We start from the raw sequence: 18,249 nt of genomic DNA on the forward strand, positions 1-18,249 counted from the left end.
GCTCCTTCACAATGAGACTCTAATCCCACAGAGTTCTCTTGGCTGTTGCAGTAATATAAATAAAATAATAAAAGATGGGAAAGGAAAAAAGGCCAACTTCTAACAATCTAAGCCCCAGCCACAACTAAAACTAGGGAAAGGGCAAGCCCCCTGTTGAGGGGAAGAGGGCATAATTGATGGTGCAGGGCTGGGAGGATAAAATTCAGTCCCATTTCCTCTTGGCTCCTTTCTCAGCCAAATTTTTTTGGTTCATAATTGTAAAACATACTTCACCCGTATAACACTTTTTGAACTCCTAATGGTTCACAGATTGGGCATGATGGAGATTTGCTGTCATGAGTGTAAGAAAAGTAACATATCCCCTTACATATCATGGGACAAAAAAGATACAGAAGATAAGGAGAAACAAATCTTAAGGAAAGGGGGAAGAAGAAATTAAAAACAAAAACAAAACCACTGAAGACTGATATTGGCTTTGGTAATGGAGTATGGATGACATGTGCATCAATAAATGAAAAGGAAATAAGAAATTACCCAATAAAACATCAGCTGCAAGTAAGTGGTCCATCACACTGTCCAAAATGTAAGTCTGAAACTCTTTCTGCTGTGTCCTTGTTGATCTTTCAGGGGAAGCCTACAACACATAATCAATAGGTAGAGAAGCTGCTTTAAAGAAAGTTGCAGAACAGAAAGCGATACCATATGCTGACAACTATGGTTACTCCATGGAAATTTTCACCTTGTTAGATACATGAAATCTAAGGAGTTATCAATTATTTATTTGTTATAAATAAAAACATCTAATTTTCTGGAACACATATGACTGGGACACATTCAGCTTTGGAAGGAGAGGGACTGGATGATCTTTCCCCCATTTCTGACTTTTAAGCCTCTTGGACTACATTCACCCTGCCTTACTTTTATAGCAGTGGCTTTAATTTAAGTTTAAGGATGGAGTTCAATCCATGGGTTGCACTGTATCATTTTATACTGAATAGAGTGAGTGTTATTTTCATTTCCATAAGGCAGATTTCTGTTTTGCCAGCCTATTTTCTCTGTAACAGAAACTACTAAAATATTGACAAATAATTTGTTACGATATTTGTAATGGGAAAAATAGACATTTGCTTAGCTCACATTGTCACCCACTAGTGTATGTCACACTTAAATTAACTATTTGAATGAATATATAAACCCAAGAGACATTTTTTTTTATTTCAATATTAGCTTTGGGATAGCTACACAAACACACTTCTGAAGCTCACACAGAGAAACCATGACGGTTATGGAAAGTGACACTGCATACAAGGCCTCTTTTTCTACAGGCTCAACAGGCAATAGTTTTATTACAGTACATTGCTAATCCTACCTAGCTGAATGTCTTCTGCCTTCCCTCTCTGTTGGTGTACCCCAGGACTGTAATATCAGTACCCTTCCCCCCCACGCCACACTGTCTGAGCCAGCTCATCAGCTTAAGTAATCAATTACCACCTACACATGGATGCCTTTTAAATAACCTCTCCACGGTTGACTGGGATTGTATCTCTTAAGTTATTTTTAAGCTTCAAGGTATTAAACAATGGAGAGAGAAAAAAAAGCCATTAAAAATCATGAGTATGTAAAGTGTCTCTAAACTCCATTGGTGGATGTTAAATGACAATTTAAAACCATTCTATAAATCAACAGTAGTCCTGATATTCAAAAAACGGTTACTTACCTTTCTGTAACTGTTGTTCTTTGAGAAGTGTTGCTCAAATCTATTCCAGTTAGGTGTGTGCGTGCGCTGCGTGCAGGGATGTCAGAAACTTTTAGCCTCAGCAGCTACCCATTGGGCTGGCTGGGGAGCCCCCTGGAGTGGCGCCGATATGGCATTCTATATAAGACCCTGCTGGCCCGACCCCACTTCAGTTCCTTCTTGCCAGTTACTCCGAGAGAAGGGAAGGTGTGTGTGTGGGGGGGAACTGGAATAGATATGAGCAACACATCTCGAAGAACAACAATTACAGAAAGGTAAGTAACTATTTTTTCTTCAAGTGATTGCTCATATCAATTCCAGTTAGGTGACTCCCAAGCCTTACCTCAGAGGTGGGGTTGGAGTCAAGGAACCGCAGATTGAAGAATCACTCTGTCAAAGGCCGCATCCTCCCGAGAGTGCTGAACTATGGCGTAGTGGGAGGTGAAGGTGTGTACCAAGGCCCATGTGGCAGCCCTGCAGATTTCCTGGAGGGGAACGCATGCTAGAAAGGCTGCTGACTATGCCTGAGCTCTCATGGAGTGAGCTATGACAGCAGACAGAGGGACGTTTGTCAAGTTATAGCAGGTACGAATACACCTGGTGATCCCATGAAGATATTTGCTGAGAGGAAACCGGAGTGCCTTTCATTCATTCCGTGATGGCGACAAATAAGTGGGTTGTTTTACAGAATGTCTTTGTTTTGTCTATAGAGAAGGCAAGCGCCCTTCTAATGTCCAGTGAATGGAGGCATTGTTCCCGAAGGTCAGCATGCGGTTTTGGGTAAAAGATCGGCAGGAAGATATCCTGACTCACACGGAAACGGGACACCACTTTTGGCAGAAAAGCTGGGTGAGGTCTTGGCTGAACTTTATCTTCATGAAAAATGGTATATGGCAGTTCACATGTGAGAGCCCATTGCTCGGACACCCGACATGCGGAAGTGATAGCCACTAGGAAGGCGACCTTCCAGGAGAGATAGAGAAGTGAGCAAGAGGACAGTGGCTCAAAAGGAGGGCCAATAAGGCAGGAGAGGACCAAGTTAAGGTCCCATGCAGGCACGAGTGGCTTCGTTGGAGGATGGATTTTTTCCAAGCCTTTGAGGAAAAGCCGCACAACCGGGTGTGCAATGCAGAGATGGCCGTGAGATGAACCTTAAGGGATCCAGAGGCTAGGTGCTGGGTCCTTCAAGAACATTAGATAGTTCAAGATGCATGGGATTGAAGAGCGCACCAGCTGGAGAACCTCTTCCACTTAGCCTCGTAGGTCCAAACAGGAGTTTTCAGCCTGGTTCAACCACGGATACTCTAGGCCGTGATGTGGAGCGACTGAAGGTCCGAGTGTAGGACACGATCGTGGTTCTGTGAGATGAAGTCGGGGGTGAGAGGTAGGTGCATGGGAGCCCAAATTGACAGTTCCAGCAGGACAGGGTACCAACCCTGGCGCGACCAGGCAGAGGCCACCAGTATGATGTCCGCCTTATCCCGGAGGACCTTGAGGAGCACCTTGTAGACTAGTGGGAATGGTGGGAAGGCGTAAAGCAGTTGGCCCAACCACGTGATCAGGCTGTGGCCCTGGAAGGAACAGGAGGCTGGGCACTTCCTGTTGGTCCATGAAGCGAACAAGTCAATTCTGGGAAGCCCCCAGATGTGGAAAACAGAGTGAATGATGTCTGAGCGGATTGACCATTCATGCGTGAGAAAACGCCTGGTTAAGCTGTCCGCCAGTACGTTCCGGACACCCGGCAGGTACGAGGCTTGCAGGGTGATGGAGTGGACTAAACAGAATTCCCACAGAAGGAGGGCTTCTTGGCAGAGCGGTAATGACCGGGCTCCGCCTTGTTTGTTCAGATAGAACATGGCTGTGGTGTTGTCTGTTAGGACTGCTACGCAGTGGCCTTGTATGTGGGGAAGGAACACTTGGCACGCAAGGCGAATCGCCCTGAGCTCTTTGATACTGATGTGTAATGACAGCTCGCTTTCGTGCCATAAGCCCTGCGTTGTCAGGCTCCCGAGGTAGGCCCCCCATCCCAGGGCAGATGCATCTGTAACCAGGGTCAGGGTGGGTTGAGGGGGATGGAACCAGATCCCGGCACCTACCGTATGGGGATCCAGCCATCAACATAGGGAGTCGAGTGTGTGTTTTGGGACTGTGAGCACCATATCTAGACTGTTGCGGCCCGTTTGATAAGTTGATGCCTACCATGTCTGTAGAGGTCTGAGTCTTAGCCTGACATGTTGCACTACACAGGTACAGGATGACATGTGACCTGAGACACTGCCTTGCTGTGGTGGTGGGAAACTTGTAGAGGCTGGTAATTATGCTTGCTATAGCCTGGCGCCGGGCCTCCGGGAGGAAAGCCCTCGCTTGGTTTGCGTCCAGGACTGCCCAGATGACCTCTATTGTTTGAATAGGGGATAGGACAGATTTACTGATGTTCACCATGATGCCCAAGCGACGAAACGTGTCCATGACCAGTTGTACTTGAGACTAGACTTGTTGGTGAGATCAGTCAGTCGTCGAGGTATGGAAAAACGTGAACGTGGTGTCAGCAAAGAAAAGCTGCCACAACCACCATGCACTTGGTAAAGACGAGAGGGGATGTGCACAAGCTGAACGGGAGGGCTGTGAACTGATAATGTATCTTGTTTACCACGAAACGGCGCAAACGTCTCTGAAGTGGAGTAACTGAAATGTGAAAGTACGCATCTTTCATATTGATGGCTGCATACCAGTTTCCCGGATCCACCGAGGGAATAATTGTGGCTAAAGAGACCATGTGGAACTTCCGGTTGACAATGTGCTTGTTGAGCTCCCTGAGGTCCAGAATGGGTCTTAGGTCTCCCTTTGCCTTGGGGACAAGGAAATAACAGGAGCAGAAACCCTTGCCCCTGAGCTCCTGAGGCACTTCCTCCACTGCCCCTAGGGTAAAGAGGGATTGTACGTCCTGGATGAGGAGCTGCTCATGAGAAGGGTCCCTGGAGAGGAACGGGGAAGGGGAGTGGGAGGGCAGGATGGAATGGAAATGGATAGAATATCCCATCTGTACCATGCAAAGGACCCAACGGTCCGATGTAATACGGGACCAGGCATGGTAGAAACGGGATAGACGGTTCAGAAAGGAATAATTGTCTGGAGTGTGAGCTGGTAGTCCGTCCTCTAGCGCACCTTCAAAATAGGCGCTTAGGGCTTGGAGGTGGCTTGGATTGTCCTTGACATTGTCTGGAGGGGGTACGTGATGGTCTACATCAAGAGTACCTGCTTCTCCAACAGGAGAAGTCTTGCCTGGGTCTAGGTGGGAAGGGGCGTTTGTTTGGTGGTCTGGGGCTTAAACGGCTTTCTTTGGCTAGCCGGGGTATGCATGCCCAAGGATTTAATAGTGTTTCTTGTGTCCTTTAGGCGGGAATCGGTTTGCTCTGCCAACAAGCCTTGATCATCAAAGGGGAGATCTTGGATGGTGTGCTGCACCTCAGGTGGAAGTCCTGAAGACTGGAGCCAGGCGTTCTGCTGTATGGCAATGCCGGATGCCATAGTACGTGCAGCCGCGTCTGCAGCATCGAGGGAACCCTGAAGGGAGGTTCGAGCTACCAATGTGCTCTCCTCAGCAATGGCCCCCCAATTCCATACGAGCCTCTGCTGGGAGAAGGTCTTGGAACTTAAGGACCGCAGAACAGGAATTAAAATTGTATCTACGGAGGATCGCAAGTTGGTTCGCGATCTGTAGCAAGAGATCATCAGTAGAATAAACTTTTCTTCTGAAAAGGTCCAGCCTTTTGGAGTCCTTTGATTTGAGAGCAGACCCTTGTTGACCGTGTCTTTCTTTCGCGTTCACCACATGAACCACAAGTGAACATGGGGCAGGGTGGGTGAAAAAGGTATTTGCATCCCCTGGTGGGGACAAAGTATTTTCTTTCCACCCCTTTGGCTGTGGGGGAGAATGGAGGCTGGGGTTTGCCAGAGGGTTTTGGCATTGGCTTGAATAGTTTTGTTCATGGGGAGGGCCACTCTGGAAGGTCCCTCCGGGCCTAAAATGTCCACCATAGGATCCTCCTCCGTCACAACCTCATCATCTTGGAGGTTCATATTTAGGGCTACGCGCCTAAGCCGTTCTTGCAGGACTCTAAAGTCCATCGGAGGTGGGCCAGATGTGGACGTGCCAGCCACAGCCTCATCAGGGGAGGCTGAAGACGACTCTATTGCGTGAGCCGGGTGGGAGGAGGCCCCTTGGTCAGCTGTGGGTAGCTCTTCCTGGGCACCTGAGGTAGCCCCTACAACGGGTGCTGACTCCATGGGTTGCTCCGGGTCCGGAGGGGGGTGGCTGAGAGTCGCCTCAGGAGGCCGGGTGTCAGACTGTGACGACGGCCGGGCAACCTGGTGATATGTCCAGGGAGTCCAAAATTGCCACTGGTGTTGCCAGTTGGGCACCGGAGGGTCATGGCCGAGGCTTCCCGGGGGCCAACTGGGGAATGTCCGAAACCCCTGAAGCTCTCCGATCTGCCAGAAGGGGATTGGGATCACGACGGACAAGGAGGAGTGGTGCGCGAAAGGAGCAAGGGGGGCACTGAGTCCTTTGACAGACGAGTGTCGTACAGAAATCAGAGTTGTTGGGCTGATCGTGACCGCAACCGATGCCGTGTTGAAGACTGGTCCCGTGTTGGGGAGTGGTGCCACAAAGAGGATCGGTGATGAGTTGTGGGCCAATGCCATGGCGACAGCTGGCACAGGGACTGGCACTCCGAACAGTGCCGCGAGGTTGCTGAACGTGACCTGGACCTCAAGCGAGACCACGTTTCAGCAATCGACAGCAACCTTGAGCGTGAACGGCTCCAAAGGTTGGGGCTGCAGGACCAGTGCCATGAGTTTAACCGGTGCCGTGAGTCAGACCAGTACTTGGAGTGGTGCTGGGACTGCAAACAATACTGGGACTCAGAGCGGCGTGGAGACGCTGCTCTGAGGGCTGACAGTCCGAACATCGCCGGTTTACCCTTGGATGGTACCAGGACTCGGGCCAGAGCTGGTGCTTGGATCAGGGACACTGGTGCTGTCATTTTGATGAGCCCCCTGGTGGCCTTGAAGGCATCTGGAGTGGAAGGCAATATAACCTCTTCCACTTGCAAGGTCCCTGCACAGGGCTGGCATGAGCAGATCGGGGCCTAGTGGTCTTGTCAGGTTTAGAGGCCTGGTCCGAAGCTTGCTTGGTTGGGGCCGGAGCGGCTGCTTCCGGGCTGAATGGGGGGTCCTCCCAAGGCTTGCTTCTTTTGAGCGACTGGGGAGTGGGAACAGTGCCGGAGTGGGCGTTTCTGGGGCACGGGAGATCATCGGTCCCGAGACGGGTGCGGGATCTTCTACCACGGCCAGTATCACTGGGGGAGCACTGCGCACCAAGGCAATCGGTCCCACGTCTTTAGAGGGACGCAATGCAGACTCCATGAGGAGTTGTTTGAGTCGGATTTGCCTCTCTTTTCTTGTTCAGGGCTTGAATGCTTTGCAGATTTTGCACTTGTCGGCTTGAAGGCCCTCCCCCAGATGCCTAAGGCAGGAGTTGTGGGGATCACCTATGGGCATGGGCTTGTTGCAAGAACTGCCGAGTTTGAAGCCCTGGGATGGAATGCCCCAGAGCCCCGTAGGGCAGCCATTGAAAGGCGAAAGCTGCCCTCAACTACTGAACTATACTTAACACTACGGTAACACTTAACACTAAGGTAACTATCAACAATTAACTAACAAAGGTAACTACTAAGAGAAAGATCGGGATTAGTGGAGCACTTGAGAAACAAGAGACCACTGTTTCAAAAACCGTCATGGGCAGTAAGAAGTAACTGAAGTGGGGCAGCTGCTAGGACGAAAAGTTTCCAACATCCCTGCACACGGCGCACGCACACACCTAACTGGAATTGACACGAACAATCACTTGAAGAACAACATTTATTACAACCTCAAAAAGCAACGGCATATGAAAAAAGTTTAATATGAAGTTTACTCTGTAAAAAGAGCAGGAAAAAAAGCAGTCCTACCTCTAGCAGGAGGTCTATTAGTGGAGTCTGCTTGCTAGCAGGTGTGAGGCAGAGGTTATCGATTATGAGCACACGCATGAAGTCAAACACAAACTTCTTGGCAGGATGGTTGGTTAGGTAGGTCTTGGAGCCCACATTGCAGTACTCTGATTGGCTCCTGTTCATGCCAGTGTCGGCTGCAAATGCTCTGAACTCTTCAGCTGGGGATCCAACTTCATCATCAAGATCAGTAACCTGAGAAAAAAATCAACATGTTAAAAGTCTACAACTTTGCCATTATTTCCTTAACTGTTACTGGTTTTGTTCCATATTATTTTATGTTAGAGTTATTTATTTACCCCATAATTCTGTTTCTCTGAAGATACCTTTTTTGAAAGATGGTCATTCTCAATGTGAAACAGGATGAACTCCCCAGCTCTCTCTTTTTTTAAAAAAATATATACATATACATAAATACACACATGCTTCTGTGATAATGAAGGGTATCACAGCAATGGCGAAAGAGTTCCTTGCAGTGTACTATTACACCAAAACTATATGAGCAACGTAGCAAGATTCTTAATAATTAACTTTAAATACAATCAGAGGGGCATTCCAGTTTAGGAGGATTTCCCCACCCCCACCTTAAATTCATTAATGGGTACAAACTGTAGTCTTTTGACAACCGTTGAGATTTACCAAAAGGGAACAAACTTCTAACTCTAGCTAAGTATCATGCACATATGGAAAGTATAATATATATTTGTTACTTAAAGGGAATGTAAGTTTTGAAAGACTGACAGGCACTGTTTTCACTACTATCCATAGACACTATTCAGGTTTTTCAAGTTAACTTAAGATCACAAAGGAGTTGGGCAGAGATATTTTCCTACTATTCCAACATTTCCCCATATTATGCACCAAATCATTCCTCTTATTCTAAACAGCCTTACAGATATTTTATTTCCATCATGCCTTCGGTGGGAAAAAGGTAAGAGAACTGTAATTTCACAATTAGCAATCTGTTTTCTGTAAAGTAATTTACAAGACTTATAATTTCATAATTAGCATGCTGCTATATGCAATATATTTTCAGCTCATGTTAACTGAACAAATCAGTTGAAGTGAATGAATTATGAGTGCACCTATTTCAAAAAGACACACTAGTCTGTACATTTCCAACTCTGTGCCTATACCTGGTATGGAGACATTATGTCAATAGCTGTATCTACTAGAAGTAGTTTGTGAAGGGATATTATTCTCCATTAAACTTCTTCACATCTCTGGTTATATATTTGTCAACATTTCAATCAATAAAACTGTGCTACAACATCAGGCATGGATAATCACTCTTTTCCTTTCCCTTATTGCTCTGTAAGTAAGATGGTGTGATCTGTAATGTGACATTCAGAGTGAAGCAGCCAACAAGGAGGAAATTCCAGCAAGCAGCATGTAAAGAAGGCAACACAAACACGGGAACTCCTGCCTCCTCTTCAGGTTGGAATGTAACATCTGCATGGGTACGTCTACACTGCACATTCCTTACAACAGCATGTAGAGTATATACACTGCATATCTTCTTTGCATGGGTATAAATAACAGTGTAGACGGTGAGGCACTGTTAGGGGAGTAAAGACATGCCCAAACCCTTAGGGTCTGTACCCCGCATAGCTCTCTACACACCCAAGCAGCGCCTCAGCTGTCCACATTGCTATTTTTACTGTGGTTGTAGTTTCAGGCTTTACCACATGCTTCTTCTCTGACCCTGGGCAAGTAAATTAAGCTATTTGCGTCAGCTTCCCTACTTGTGAAATTGGACCAATATTGCCCCATATTACCCAGAAGGGGTGCTGAAAAAGATAAGTTCCTTTAAATCTCTGAGGTGGTCAGACAATGCACCGAAGACAAATATTCAATAAAATGCATATATCTCCCCCAGAGCAACGGATTGAAATTTCATAGTAGATTGTGCAGCAACTGACCTCCAATTTCGCATTAAGTTTTTTTAGTCAGTTGTTCACATTATAGATTGAGGCCTGATTAATTTAATCATCTAATTAGACATAAAATATTTTCTTTAAATGGTGAAAAATAACATGCTCTTGGTCTAAGAATCTAGGTATAAAAGTCCATCTGAGATCAGTAACAATCCCTTTAAAAAATGGAGTTCATAAAAGAAATGCCAACAGGACTCAGGGAAGCATAATGTGACCCTGCTGAAACAACCACTACATACCTATCTTCTATCTTATGAAGAAGTCTTTAACTTGTAGCCTATTCACTGTGGCTACGCTGTCTACTGGCTAACATTTGAGGGAAATGACAGGCAAGTGAAAACTCAATAGCTTAGCTGGAGTGTATTCTATTTTTCAGTTACCTACCATCTCAGAGTAAGGTCGGATGTTGAAAGGAAACACGGTTGCTGCCAATGCACACAGGAACTCTGGGCTCATCCACATTGAAGCCAGGTCTGGAACATTGTGATACAAATATCGAAAGAACTGCATCAAAGTGACCGGATATTCTCGAAGCCAAGAGCCTTCTTCCTCTGACTGCCAAGGCTATGTTGAAAAGAAATTGCAAAAATTATTGTAGATGGCAATAGTTAAAAAAGAACTCTCTTTCTAAAGTACAGTAACTCCTCACTTAACGTTGTAGTTATGGTCCTGAAAAAATGCAGCTTTAAGTGAAACAATGTTAAACAAATCTAATTTTCCCATAAGATTTAATATAAATACAGGGGGTTAGGTTCAAAGGAAATATTTTGGGGGCAGACAAAAGCATTATATACTGTACAGTTCTGTACTGTGATTAGGAAGTGCCCTTGGCTTACCCCACACAGACACAGCCAGCTGCAGGCAAGGACGCTAGGAAGCACCTTTGCAGTAGCAGCAGCAGCTTCCCCAGAGAAGAACAGGCTCGGACTTTTCCAGGAATGCTCCAGGCCCGCCTCTTCCTGTCCCTGCTTCACTCCAGGCCCACCTTTTCCCACCCCCACTCCACCTCCTCTCTGGAGCATGCCACATCCTTCCCACTCCCCCACAAAGTCCTAAGTGCTGCTAAGGACTTTTTGGGAGGGAGGGGGAGGAGTGGTGATGCAGAGCTTCCCTGCTCCTGCCTCCCTCTCCCAGAAAGTTGTATGCATGAAGTGTTGGGATGGAGGTGGAGAAGCGGAACTTGTGCAATGCTCCCTTGTAAAGTCGCTGCTCTTCCACAGAATCTTACAAGCAGGCAGTCAAACGACGTTATAAGGGAGCACCGCACAACTTTAAATGAACATGTTCCCTAATTGAGCAGAGACGTAAAATTGAAACAACGTTAAGTGGGATGACATTAAATGAGGAGTTACTGTAATGTATTTTCTTAAAGAGCAATAGCTGTGTCACAGTGCAAGCACAAATACCGCTTGACAACTACTGGTATGTCTAACCTTTTTCATGTTATGAAAGAGAAGAAATAACTTTCCCCATATAAATGTAACAATTTTCTAGCTAAGTTAATATTTAATGCCTATCAGCCCGCAAGGAATATCATATGATTTTTTAATGTAATATTAGGATATTATATCTAAATCTATGCTGCCTACGCACACAATTATTCATAGTGGCTTTAGCATGCAACTGCAGTCTCAGAATTGCTATCTCTTGGTGCTATTGCACCACACTGAAAAGAATACCAATACAAGGGGAATAACATGAACATAGGATATCAAACAGGAGATAGAGCAGAAGTCTTAACATGACCCCTCCCAAATGACATTACATTTCTCAAGGCAATTCAAGATGAGACTCAGTCTCCTGGGTGGTGGGAAAAAATACATTTCTTACTGATGAAGAAACCAGAGACTTGGTCCAAGAAGTTTGCTGGGAGATGCTGTCTAAGGGGGAAGGAATGGGCAATACAGATGGAAGAATACCACCATCCAAGGCTGTCCATAGGCATACACAGCTGCATAGGGCACTTGAAAATTTGAGGCACCACCGGGACCATAAGTGCTGAATTCTCATCTTGCCAGTGGTGCTTGACCGCCCCACTCCGCTCTAGGCCCCACTCCCACTCTACCCCTTCTTGCCCTTGCTCCACTCCTGCCCCGCCTCTTCCCTGCTCCTCCCCCTCCCTCCCGGAGCTTGAACACCGCGAATCAGCTGTTTGTGGCGTTCTGGAAGCACTGGGAGGGAGAGGGAGGAGTTGGCAAGCGCAGGGCAAGAGGAGGGGGGCAGAGGGTGGCTTGGTGCCAGTGGGTGCTTTGCACCTATTGCACCCATCCACAGAATCCACGCCTATGACTGGGGCAGCAGGTAACAGCGGGTCGGCTCCCATACTCCCAGCGCATGCTGTAGTCTCCTTACTAGGCAGGAGGAAGGTGCCGTATTCAGAGAGTCGAATGTGCTGGTATAGGGGCACCAGTTGTGCCGGCATAGGGGCACCAGCATTCACAGACCCAAATGCACCGGCCCGGGAGTCTCTTCTTGCAGCTCTTCTGACCATAATCCCTGGTGGAGTAGCAGAGTGATGTGTATCCATTAAAACAATTCTCTCTAAAACGCAGATTGAATAATTTCTGCAAAAGTGAAAGAACTATTGCATGGGAGATCGTTTGAACAGATACACACACCAAATCTAAGTAAATATGGGAGTGTCAAACTCTCTCTTTTGATGAGTTTAGATTCAGCATTTAAAAAAAATACAACACACATTTCCTGGCACCCAGTGGATTTCCACCAGTGGACTTGTCTGTCTGTGAATACTTCTTCATGCACAAATCTTGAACTCACATAGCTCCCAGCAGATGGGCACTGAAGTCTTAAATATTACCCAATGATGTAAATCAGAGAAGAAATTTCCTAATCTCTGCCAAGGGCATGTTACCATCTCCACTTTTTTGTAAAGTGCAAAAAATTCCAATTTTTAACATGAGTGAAAGTACTATTAATCTTACAGCCACTAGCATAAATGAATGAACTGTAGGCCAAGGGCAATTTTAGATGAGTAACAAAAGGCCAACTATGAGCAGGCTTGCTAGGATTCGATTTAAATCACTAGTCGTCAGTAAATGTTGATTTTTCACATCACACAAACTGACAGTTGTGCAGGGAGCCCTCTGAAGCGCTGCTGTCATGGCCCCACTCACTCACTCATAGCCAGGAGTATGGGGGCCATCCTCGGGGAGGAAATGCTCAGTAGCAGGGTGGCCTCTTCTGTGGCCAGGGATCCATTCTCCTTGAGGCCCTGGCTGAAGTTCTCTGTTCTGCCCCTCCAGGTCTGCAGCCTTCCCCATACCTTGCACCCTGCAGCTCCAATGTCATGACCATGCTCATTCACTCATCGGCTTGGAGTGCAGCCATCCCTGGACAGGAGCCATTCAGCAGCAGGATGGCTTCCCTTGCAGCTTGGAGCTCGTCCTTTTCCTTGGGGTCCTGGGGGGTAATGGCTTCACCAGGCCATGACCACAGGCCTTCCCTGCATCTTGTGCCTGCGTGTTTCAGGCCCCTGAAGCCCTTCTGTTAGTGCTGGGAGCCCACTGCAACCCCTGTCAGCTCTGCCCTAATACCAACCCAAACACCCTTAATTTCCCACAACTTTTAAAATAGTTAAAAATTTTAAAAAGATGCTTAAAAATAAAAATTGATATTGTCAGATAAAAAACAGAAACAAAAAAATTCTGTCAATCCAAACTACGAGACAGATTTATAATTCTGGTTTGCATCATTGTTCAATGAAAAACTAACCTTTCTAATCTGTCTCTTGCATTAAGGAGTTCAGCAGAGATGAGGTGGTGTGTATAAATGGGCCTCAATGGGACGCTATACTTACTGAATTCAGCATGCTCCTGAGCATTCCCAATAATAAAAAGGCAGCTTCTGTGCAAACATTGTTGATTGAAGACACCACAGTGCCACTGGAGGCAGGAACTCCAAATATAAATGTCCAGATAGAATCTAAATCAAACTATGGAGGTGTGAGGGAAGAAAGAAAGAGAAAAAATGAAATTAACCCTTTGTTCCTATGCAATTTGATTGATTTTCTGCTTTTCTCTATTACCGATGATTTGTTCACTTATTTTGACATGATATATCTACCTAAGTACACTAAACCATGTTCTCTCCAAGCTTCAGCCTCAAAGAACTGCATGAAAAGTTCATCGAATCGTTTGAAAATCATCACAAGGAATCGTTTGAAAAATCCCTCTTCCCGATGAACTGACAGAACTAAACATCTTTTTTCTCAAATCTTTCACAACACTGTTCCAAATCTCAAGCAAAGCTATCAACAGAATTCTGTACTCATGCTGTGACCTCAACTTACTTGATCAGTTTTCAGTACAAAATCCACAACATGCTACATATTTAAAAAATAAACATGCTTTTCCATCAAGTTTCAAGAATCCTATTACAAAACAAAACAAAAAAACCATAATTAAACAGAAGACCAGACCTCCCTCCCAAAAACTATAAGGTTGTTTAAAAACCCTGATCAACCTCTGGTTTTAAATTGCAATTAAAAAATCTTATTTGATTTTAAACGAAAAGTTGCACAGCTGTTGTACTCCTTCAACTACATTCAAATTCATCTAAAGGAAAACCAGAATTTGAGGGGTTTACCTCAATATAAGATAGACATAAGCCTTACATGCATCTGACGAAATGGGTATTCACCCACGAAAGCTCATGTTCCAAAACGTCTGTTAGTCTATAAGGTGCCACGGGATTCTTTGCTGCTTTTACAGATCCAGACTAACACAGCTACCCCTCTGATACTCCATAAGCCTTACTGACCAGGGCTATCATGCATTAATGTTTATGTGAATCCAGATGTTCAAAAGAACATCTTTATCTACAGATACTGCTCAAATTTTTGTCTTCTATTTCCTGCTTGTAAAGGGATGTAAATGCTAACCAACTCCATTCTAAAGTGCAATTTGTCAGTTTAGAGTAGGAATTTTCCCTGAGGACCACAGAAACCTAGTCATCTTAGGTTTTTTTTTTTTTTTTTTTTAAATATACAAATCCCTGACACGCATATACTGTACCAAAGAACTGAAGAAAAACTAGCAAAAGACACAAAAAATAATTTTTTTCTAAGTACATCAGAAGCAGGAAGCCTCCCAAATAATCAGTGGGGCCACTGGACAAATAAGGTGCTAAAGAAACGCTCAAGGAAGAAAAGGAGAAGCTAAATGAATTCTCTGCATCAGTCTTCACTGCCAAGGATGTGAGGGAGATTCTCACACCTGAGTCATTCTTTTTAGATGACAACTATCCCAGATCGAGGCATCAATAGAGGTGGTTTTGGAACAAATTGAGAAATTAAACAGTAATAAGTCACCAGGACCAGGTGGTATTCACCCAAGAGTTCTGAAGAAATTTAAATATGAAACTGTCGAACTACTAACTGTGGCATTTAAGCGATAGGTTACATTAGCCTCTATACCAGATGACTGGGAGATAGCTAATGCAACACTAATTTTTAAAAAAAGGCTCCAGGCAATCAGAGGCTGGTAAGCCTAACTTCAGTAGCAGGCAAATTGGTTGAAAGTATAGTAAAGAAGAGAATAATCAGAAACATAGGTGAGCACAATATTTTGGGGAAGAGTCAATATGGCTTTTGTAAAGGAAAATCATGGCTCACCAATTTATTAGAATTCTTTGAGGGGGGTGTTTGGACTTTCAGAAAGCCTTGACAAGATCCCTCACCAAAGGCTCTTAAGCAAAGTAAGCCGTCATGGGATAAGAGGGAAGGTCCTCTAATGGATCAGTAATAGCTTGAAAGATAGAAACCAAAGGATAAATGATTGGTTAGTTTTCACAATGGTGATAGGTAAGTAGCAGGGTGCCCCAAGAATCTGTACTGAGACTAGAGCTGTTCGATATATTCATAAATGATCTTCAAAAAGGGGTGAACAGTGAAGTGATAAAGTTTGCCAATGATACAATATCACTAAAGCTAGCTAAGTCCTGACTGACTGTGAAGAATTACAAAGGGATCTCACAAAACTGGTAACTGGATAACAAAACGGCAGATGAAATTCAACATTGATAAAGGCAAACTAATGCATATTGGAAAATACAATTCCAACTATATACGAAGTGATGGGATCTTAATTAGCTGTTACCATTCAAAAAAGACCTTGGAGTCATCATGGATCGTTCTCTGAAAACAACCTGCTCAATGTGCAGCATCAGTCAAAAAAAAGTTAACCGAATGTTAGGAACCACTAGGAAAGGGACAGGTAATAAAACAGAAAATATCAAAATCCCACTATATAGATCCATGGTATACCCACACATTGAATACCATGTGCAGTTCTGGTTCCCAATCTCTAAAAAGATATATAACAACTGGAAAAAGTACAGACACAGGCAACAAAAATAATTAGGGGTATGGAACAGCTTCCATTTGAGGAGCGATTGAAGAGTAGGACTGTTCAGCTTGGAAAAGAGATGACTAAGAGGGGATAAGAGAGAGGTCTATAAAACTATGAATGGTGTGGAGAAAGTGAATAAGAAGTATTATTTATCCCTTCACATAACAGAAGAACCAGGGATCACACAATTAAACGAATAGGCAGCAGGTTTAAAAACAAACAAAAAAAAACGTACTTCACACACACAGTCAACCTGTCGAACTCATTGTCAGGGGATGTTGTGAAGGCCAAAAGTGTAACTGGGTTTTCTACATACGGTTAGATGCCATTTTAGAAAAAATATTTTAATTTTTTTTAACCTTTTCCTACTAAAAACACAGTATGTAAACCCAGGAAAACACTTTTCTAGAAATAAAGCAATGTTTTCTGAACATGTTTCCAAGGCATAGTCAATGACATCATCCCTTTGACCCCATTCCCACAACTGTATCTTTGCAGGCAGGCCCTTAGTGCCAAGATAGAGCCCAGGATGTCATATAGGTACCAGGGTCAGTTCATATTGATCTGAACACAGAATCTGGGACTCATTTGCTATTTCTTATAAAATTCCCCCCAATATATAGATTTTTTTTTTTACAAGAAATCTATTCAGTACATAATAGCAGCAGTTATGACAAGTTTTTGTCATATGTTAGTGCATTTCATCACAATATGAATCACAAACGTCTAAATATAAAGCTGATAAATTAACTATGGAATCAATTTGGGGGCAATTAATCCATTATTCTCTTTGTTGTTACACAGAACTATATTGATATCTTTCTAAATAATCCCTACCTGGCAACCCTGATTACATCGGCTGCTGCTGACAGGTGCACTGACCTGCAGGTTTTCAGGCAGCTCAGTGACTGGCTGCTGCAGGAAAAGTGCCATGAGGAGGAAATAGAGTGCAGGTACATTAGTATGCTTAGGGAGAAATGACTGAAGAACCGGAAAGCCCGGAAAATGACAAGCATCCCGGTTAATTTCCCTGACAGTGGATCTGCCACCAGCACTCCTGCCAACATTGAACCCTAAGAGAAAAGGAAATAAAAAAGCCTAATGTGTTAACATGCAAATTACCGGTTTATAACATCACTTTTTAGTAAATTATTCAAGTACAGAAGGGAGCACTTTAGAAGTGAACAGTAACAATGAATTTATACATATACACCACATTCATATTAACACCAACTTGTTACGTTTTTCAATTACTAAATCAATGACAAAAACTTAGTCGTAAAATCCTCTCAGTATCAGATGGATGTTCTTGTAAGAGTTTCTCAGTAAACACAGGAATTGTAACGCTACTTCAAATAAATGGTCCACTAGGCTCTGAGAACACCCAGTAATGACTCTTCAGAGGAAGGTTTAAAATTCCTATAAAGGACACTATATAATTACATTCCAGTGTCGAGAGTTTCATCGTAACCTCAAGTAGTTGGCTTATGTTACAACGCATTACTCTGACTGCCAGCGTGAGTGAATGGAATTTAAAGCATTTTTCCAGATATTTCATATATGACTAGTTTTAACTTTTACTAATTAAATCAACCTGGCATGAAGGATTAATATACTCTTAATTTACCTTTATTTCCTACCAGAAAATGGAGCCAGAGTTAAGTAAAAGCTACTGGAAGTCACAAGAGCAAGTTTATACTGCACCTTTAATACCAATTCCTCCCAGCTCCAAAAAATGTTCAGTGATTGGGAAAAGTACAGAATGGACAGCACTGGTAAATAATGTACTCTGAAGAAGGGTACAAGTTTTGCAAATAACAGTGACATGCTAGTTCAGTTTCCATGACTACTCAGATACTTGGCCTTTCTGCTGACATTATCATCAGCAAGGTCAGTTAGTTACAAATATAATTTGTGATGTCAACTTTTGTTCACTAGAAACAAACTCATTTTATGCAGTCTACCAAAGAGCCATCAAATGATAATGAAATGTTCACTACTAATTCATGTGAAATTCACAAACCTGACCCTGTAAGTGAATAGTTTCATATCCTATTTCATTAGGAATCTTTGATTTTTACTAAAAAAATTTTTAGACATATTCAGACAAGATAATCAGATACATCACTACCACTAGTTTTAAAAGTTTTAGACCAGAA

The 18,249-nt window shown here is 44.0% G+C and overlaps 1 protein-coding gene across 4 annotated transcripts in view; it reads right to left on the minus strand.

Moving 5' to 3' along the window:
• Positions 1 to 18,249, minus strand: part of WDFY3 (WD repeat and FYVE domain containing 3) — a 313,760-nt gene that overhangs the window by 70,960 nt on the left and 224,551 nt on the right. For all 4 annotated transcript variants that reach the window (XM_050945097.1, XM_050945098.1, XM_050945096.1 and 1 more), the window contains 5 exons: positions 16,928 to 17,163; positions 13,540 to 13,674; positions 10,107 to 10,286; positions 7,747 to 7,980; positions 535 to 634 (listed from right to left, as the gene is read on the minus strand). In XM_050945097.1, the coding sequence (XP_050801054.1) occupies positions 535 to 634; positions 7,747 to 7,980; positions 10,107 to 10,286; positions 13,540 to 13,674; positions 16,928 to 17,163 (885 nt within the window). The remainder of the gene's footprint in view (positions 1 to 534; positions 635 to 7,746; positions 7,981 to 10,106; positions 10,287 to 13,539; positions 13,675 to 16,927; positions 17,164 to 18,249) is intronic.

Source organism: Gopherus flavomarginatus, chromosome 3, assembly GCF_025201925.1.
Source record: "Gopherus flavomarginatus isolate rGopFla2 chromosome 3, rGopFla2.mat.asm, whole genome shotgun sequence".
Classification (NCBI taxonomy): domain Eukaryota; kingdom Metazoa; phylum Chordata; order Testudines; family Testudinidae; genus Gopherus; species Gopherus flavomarginatus.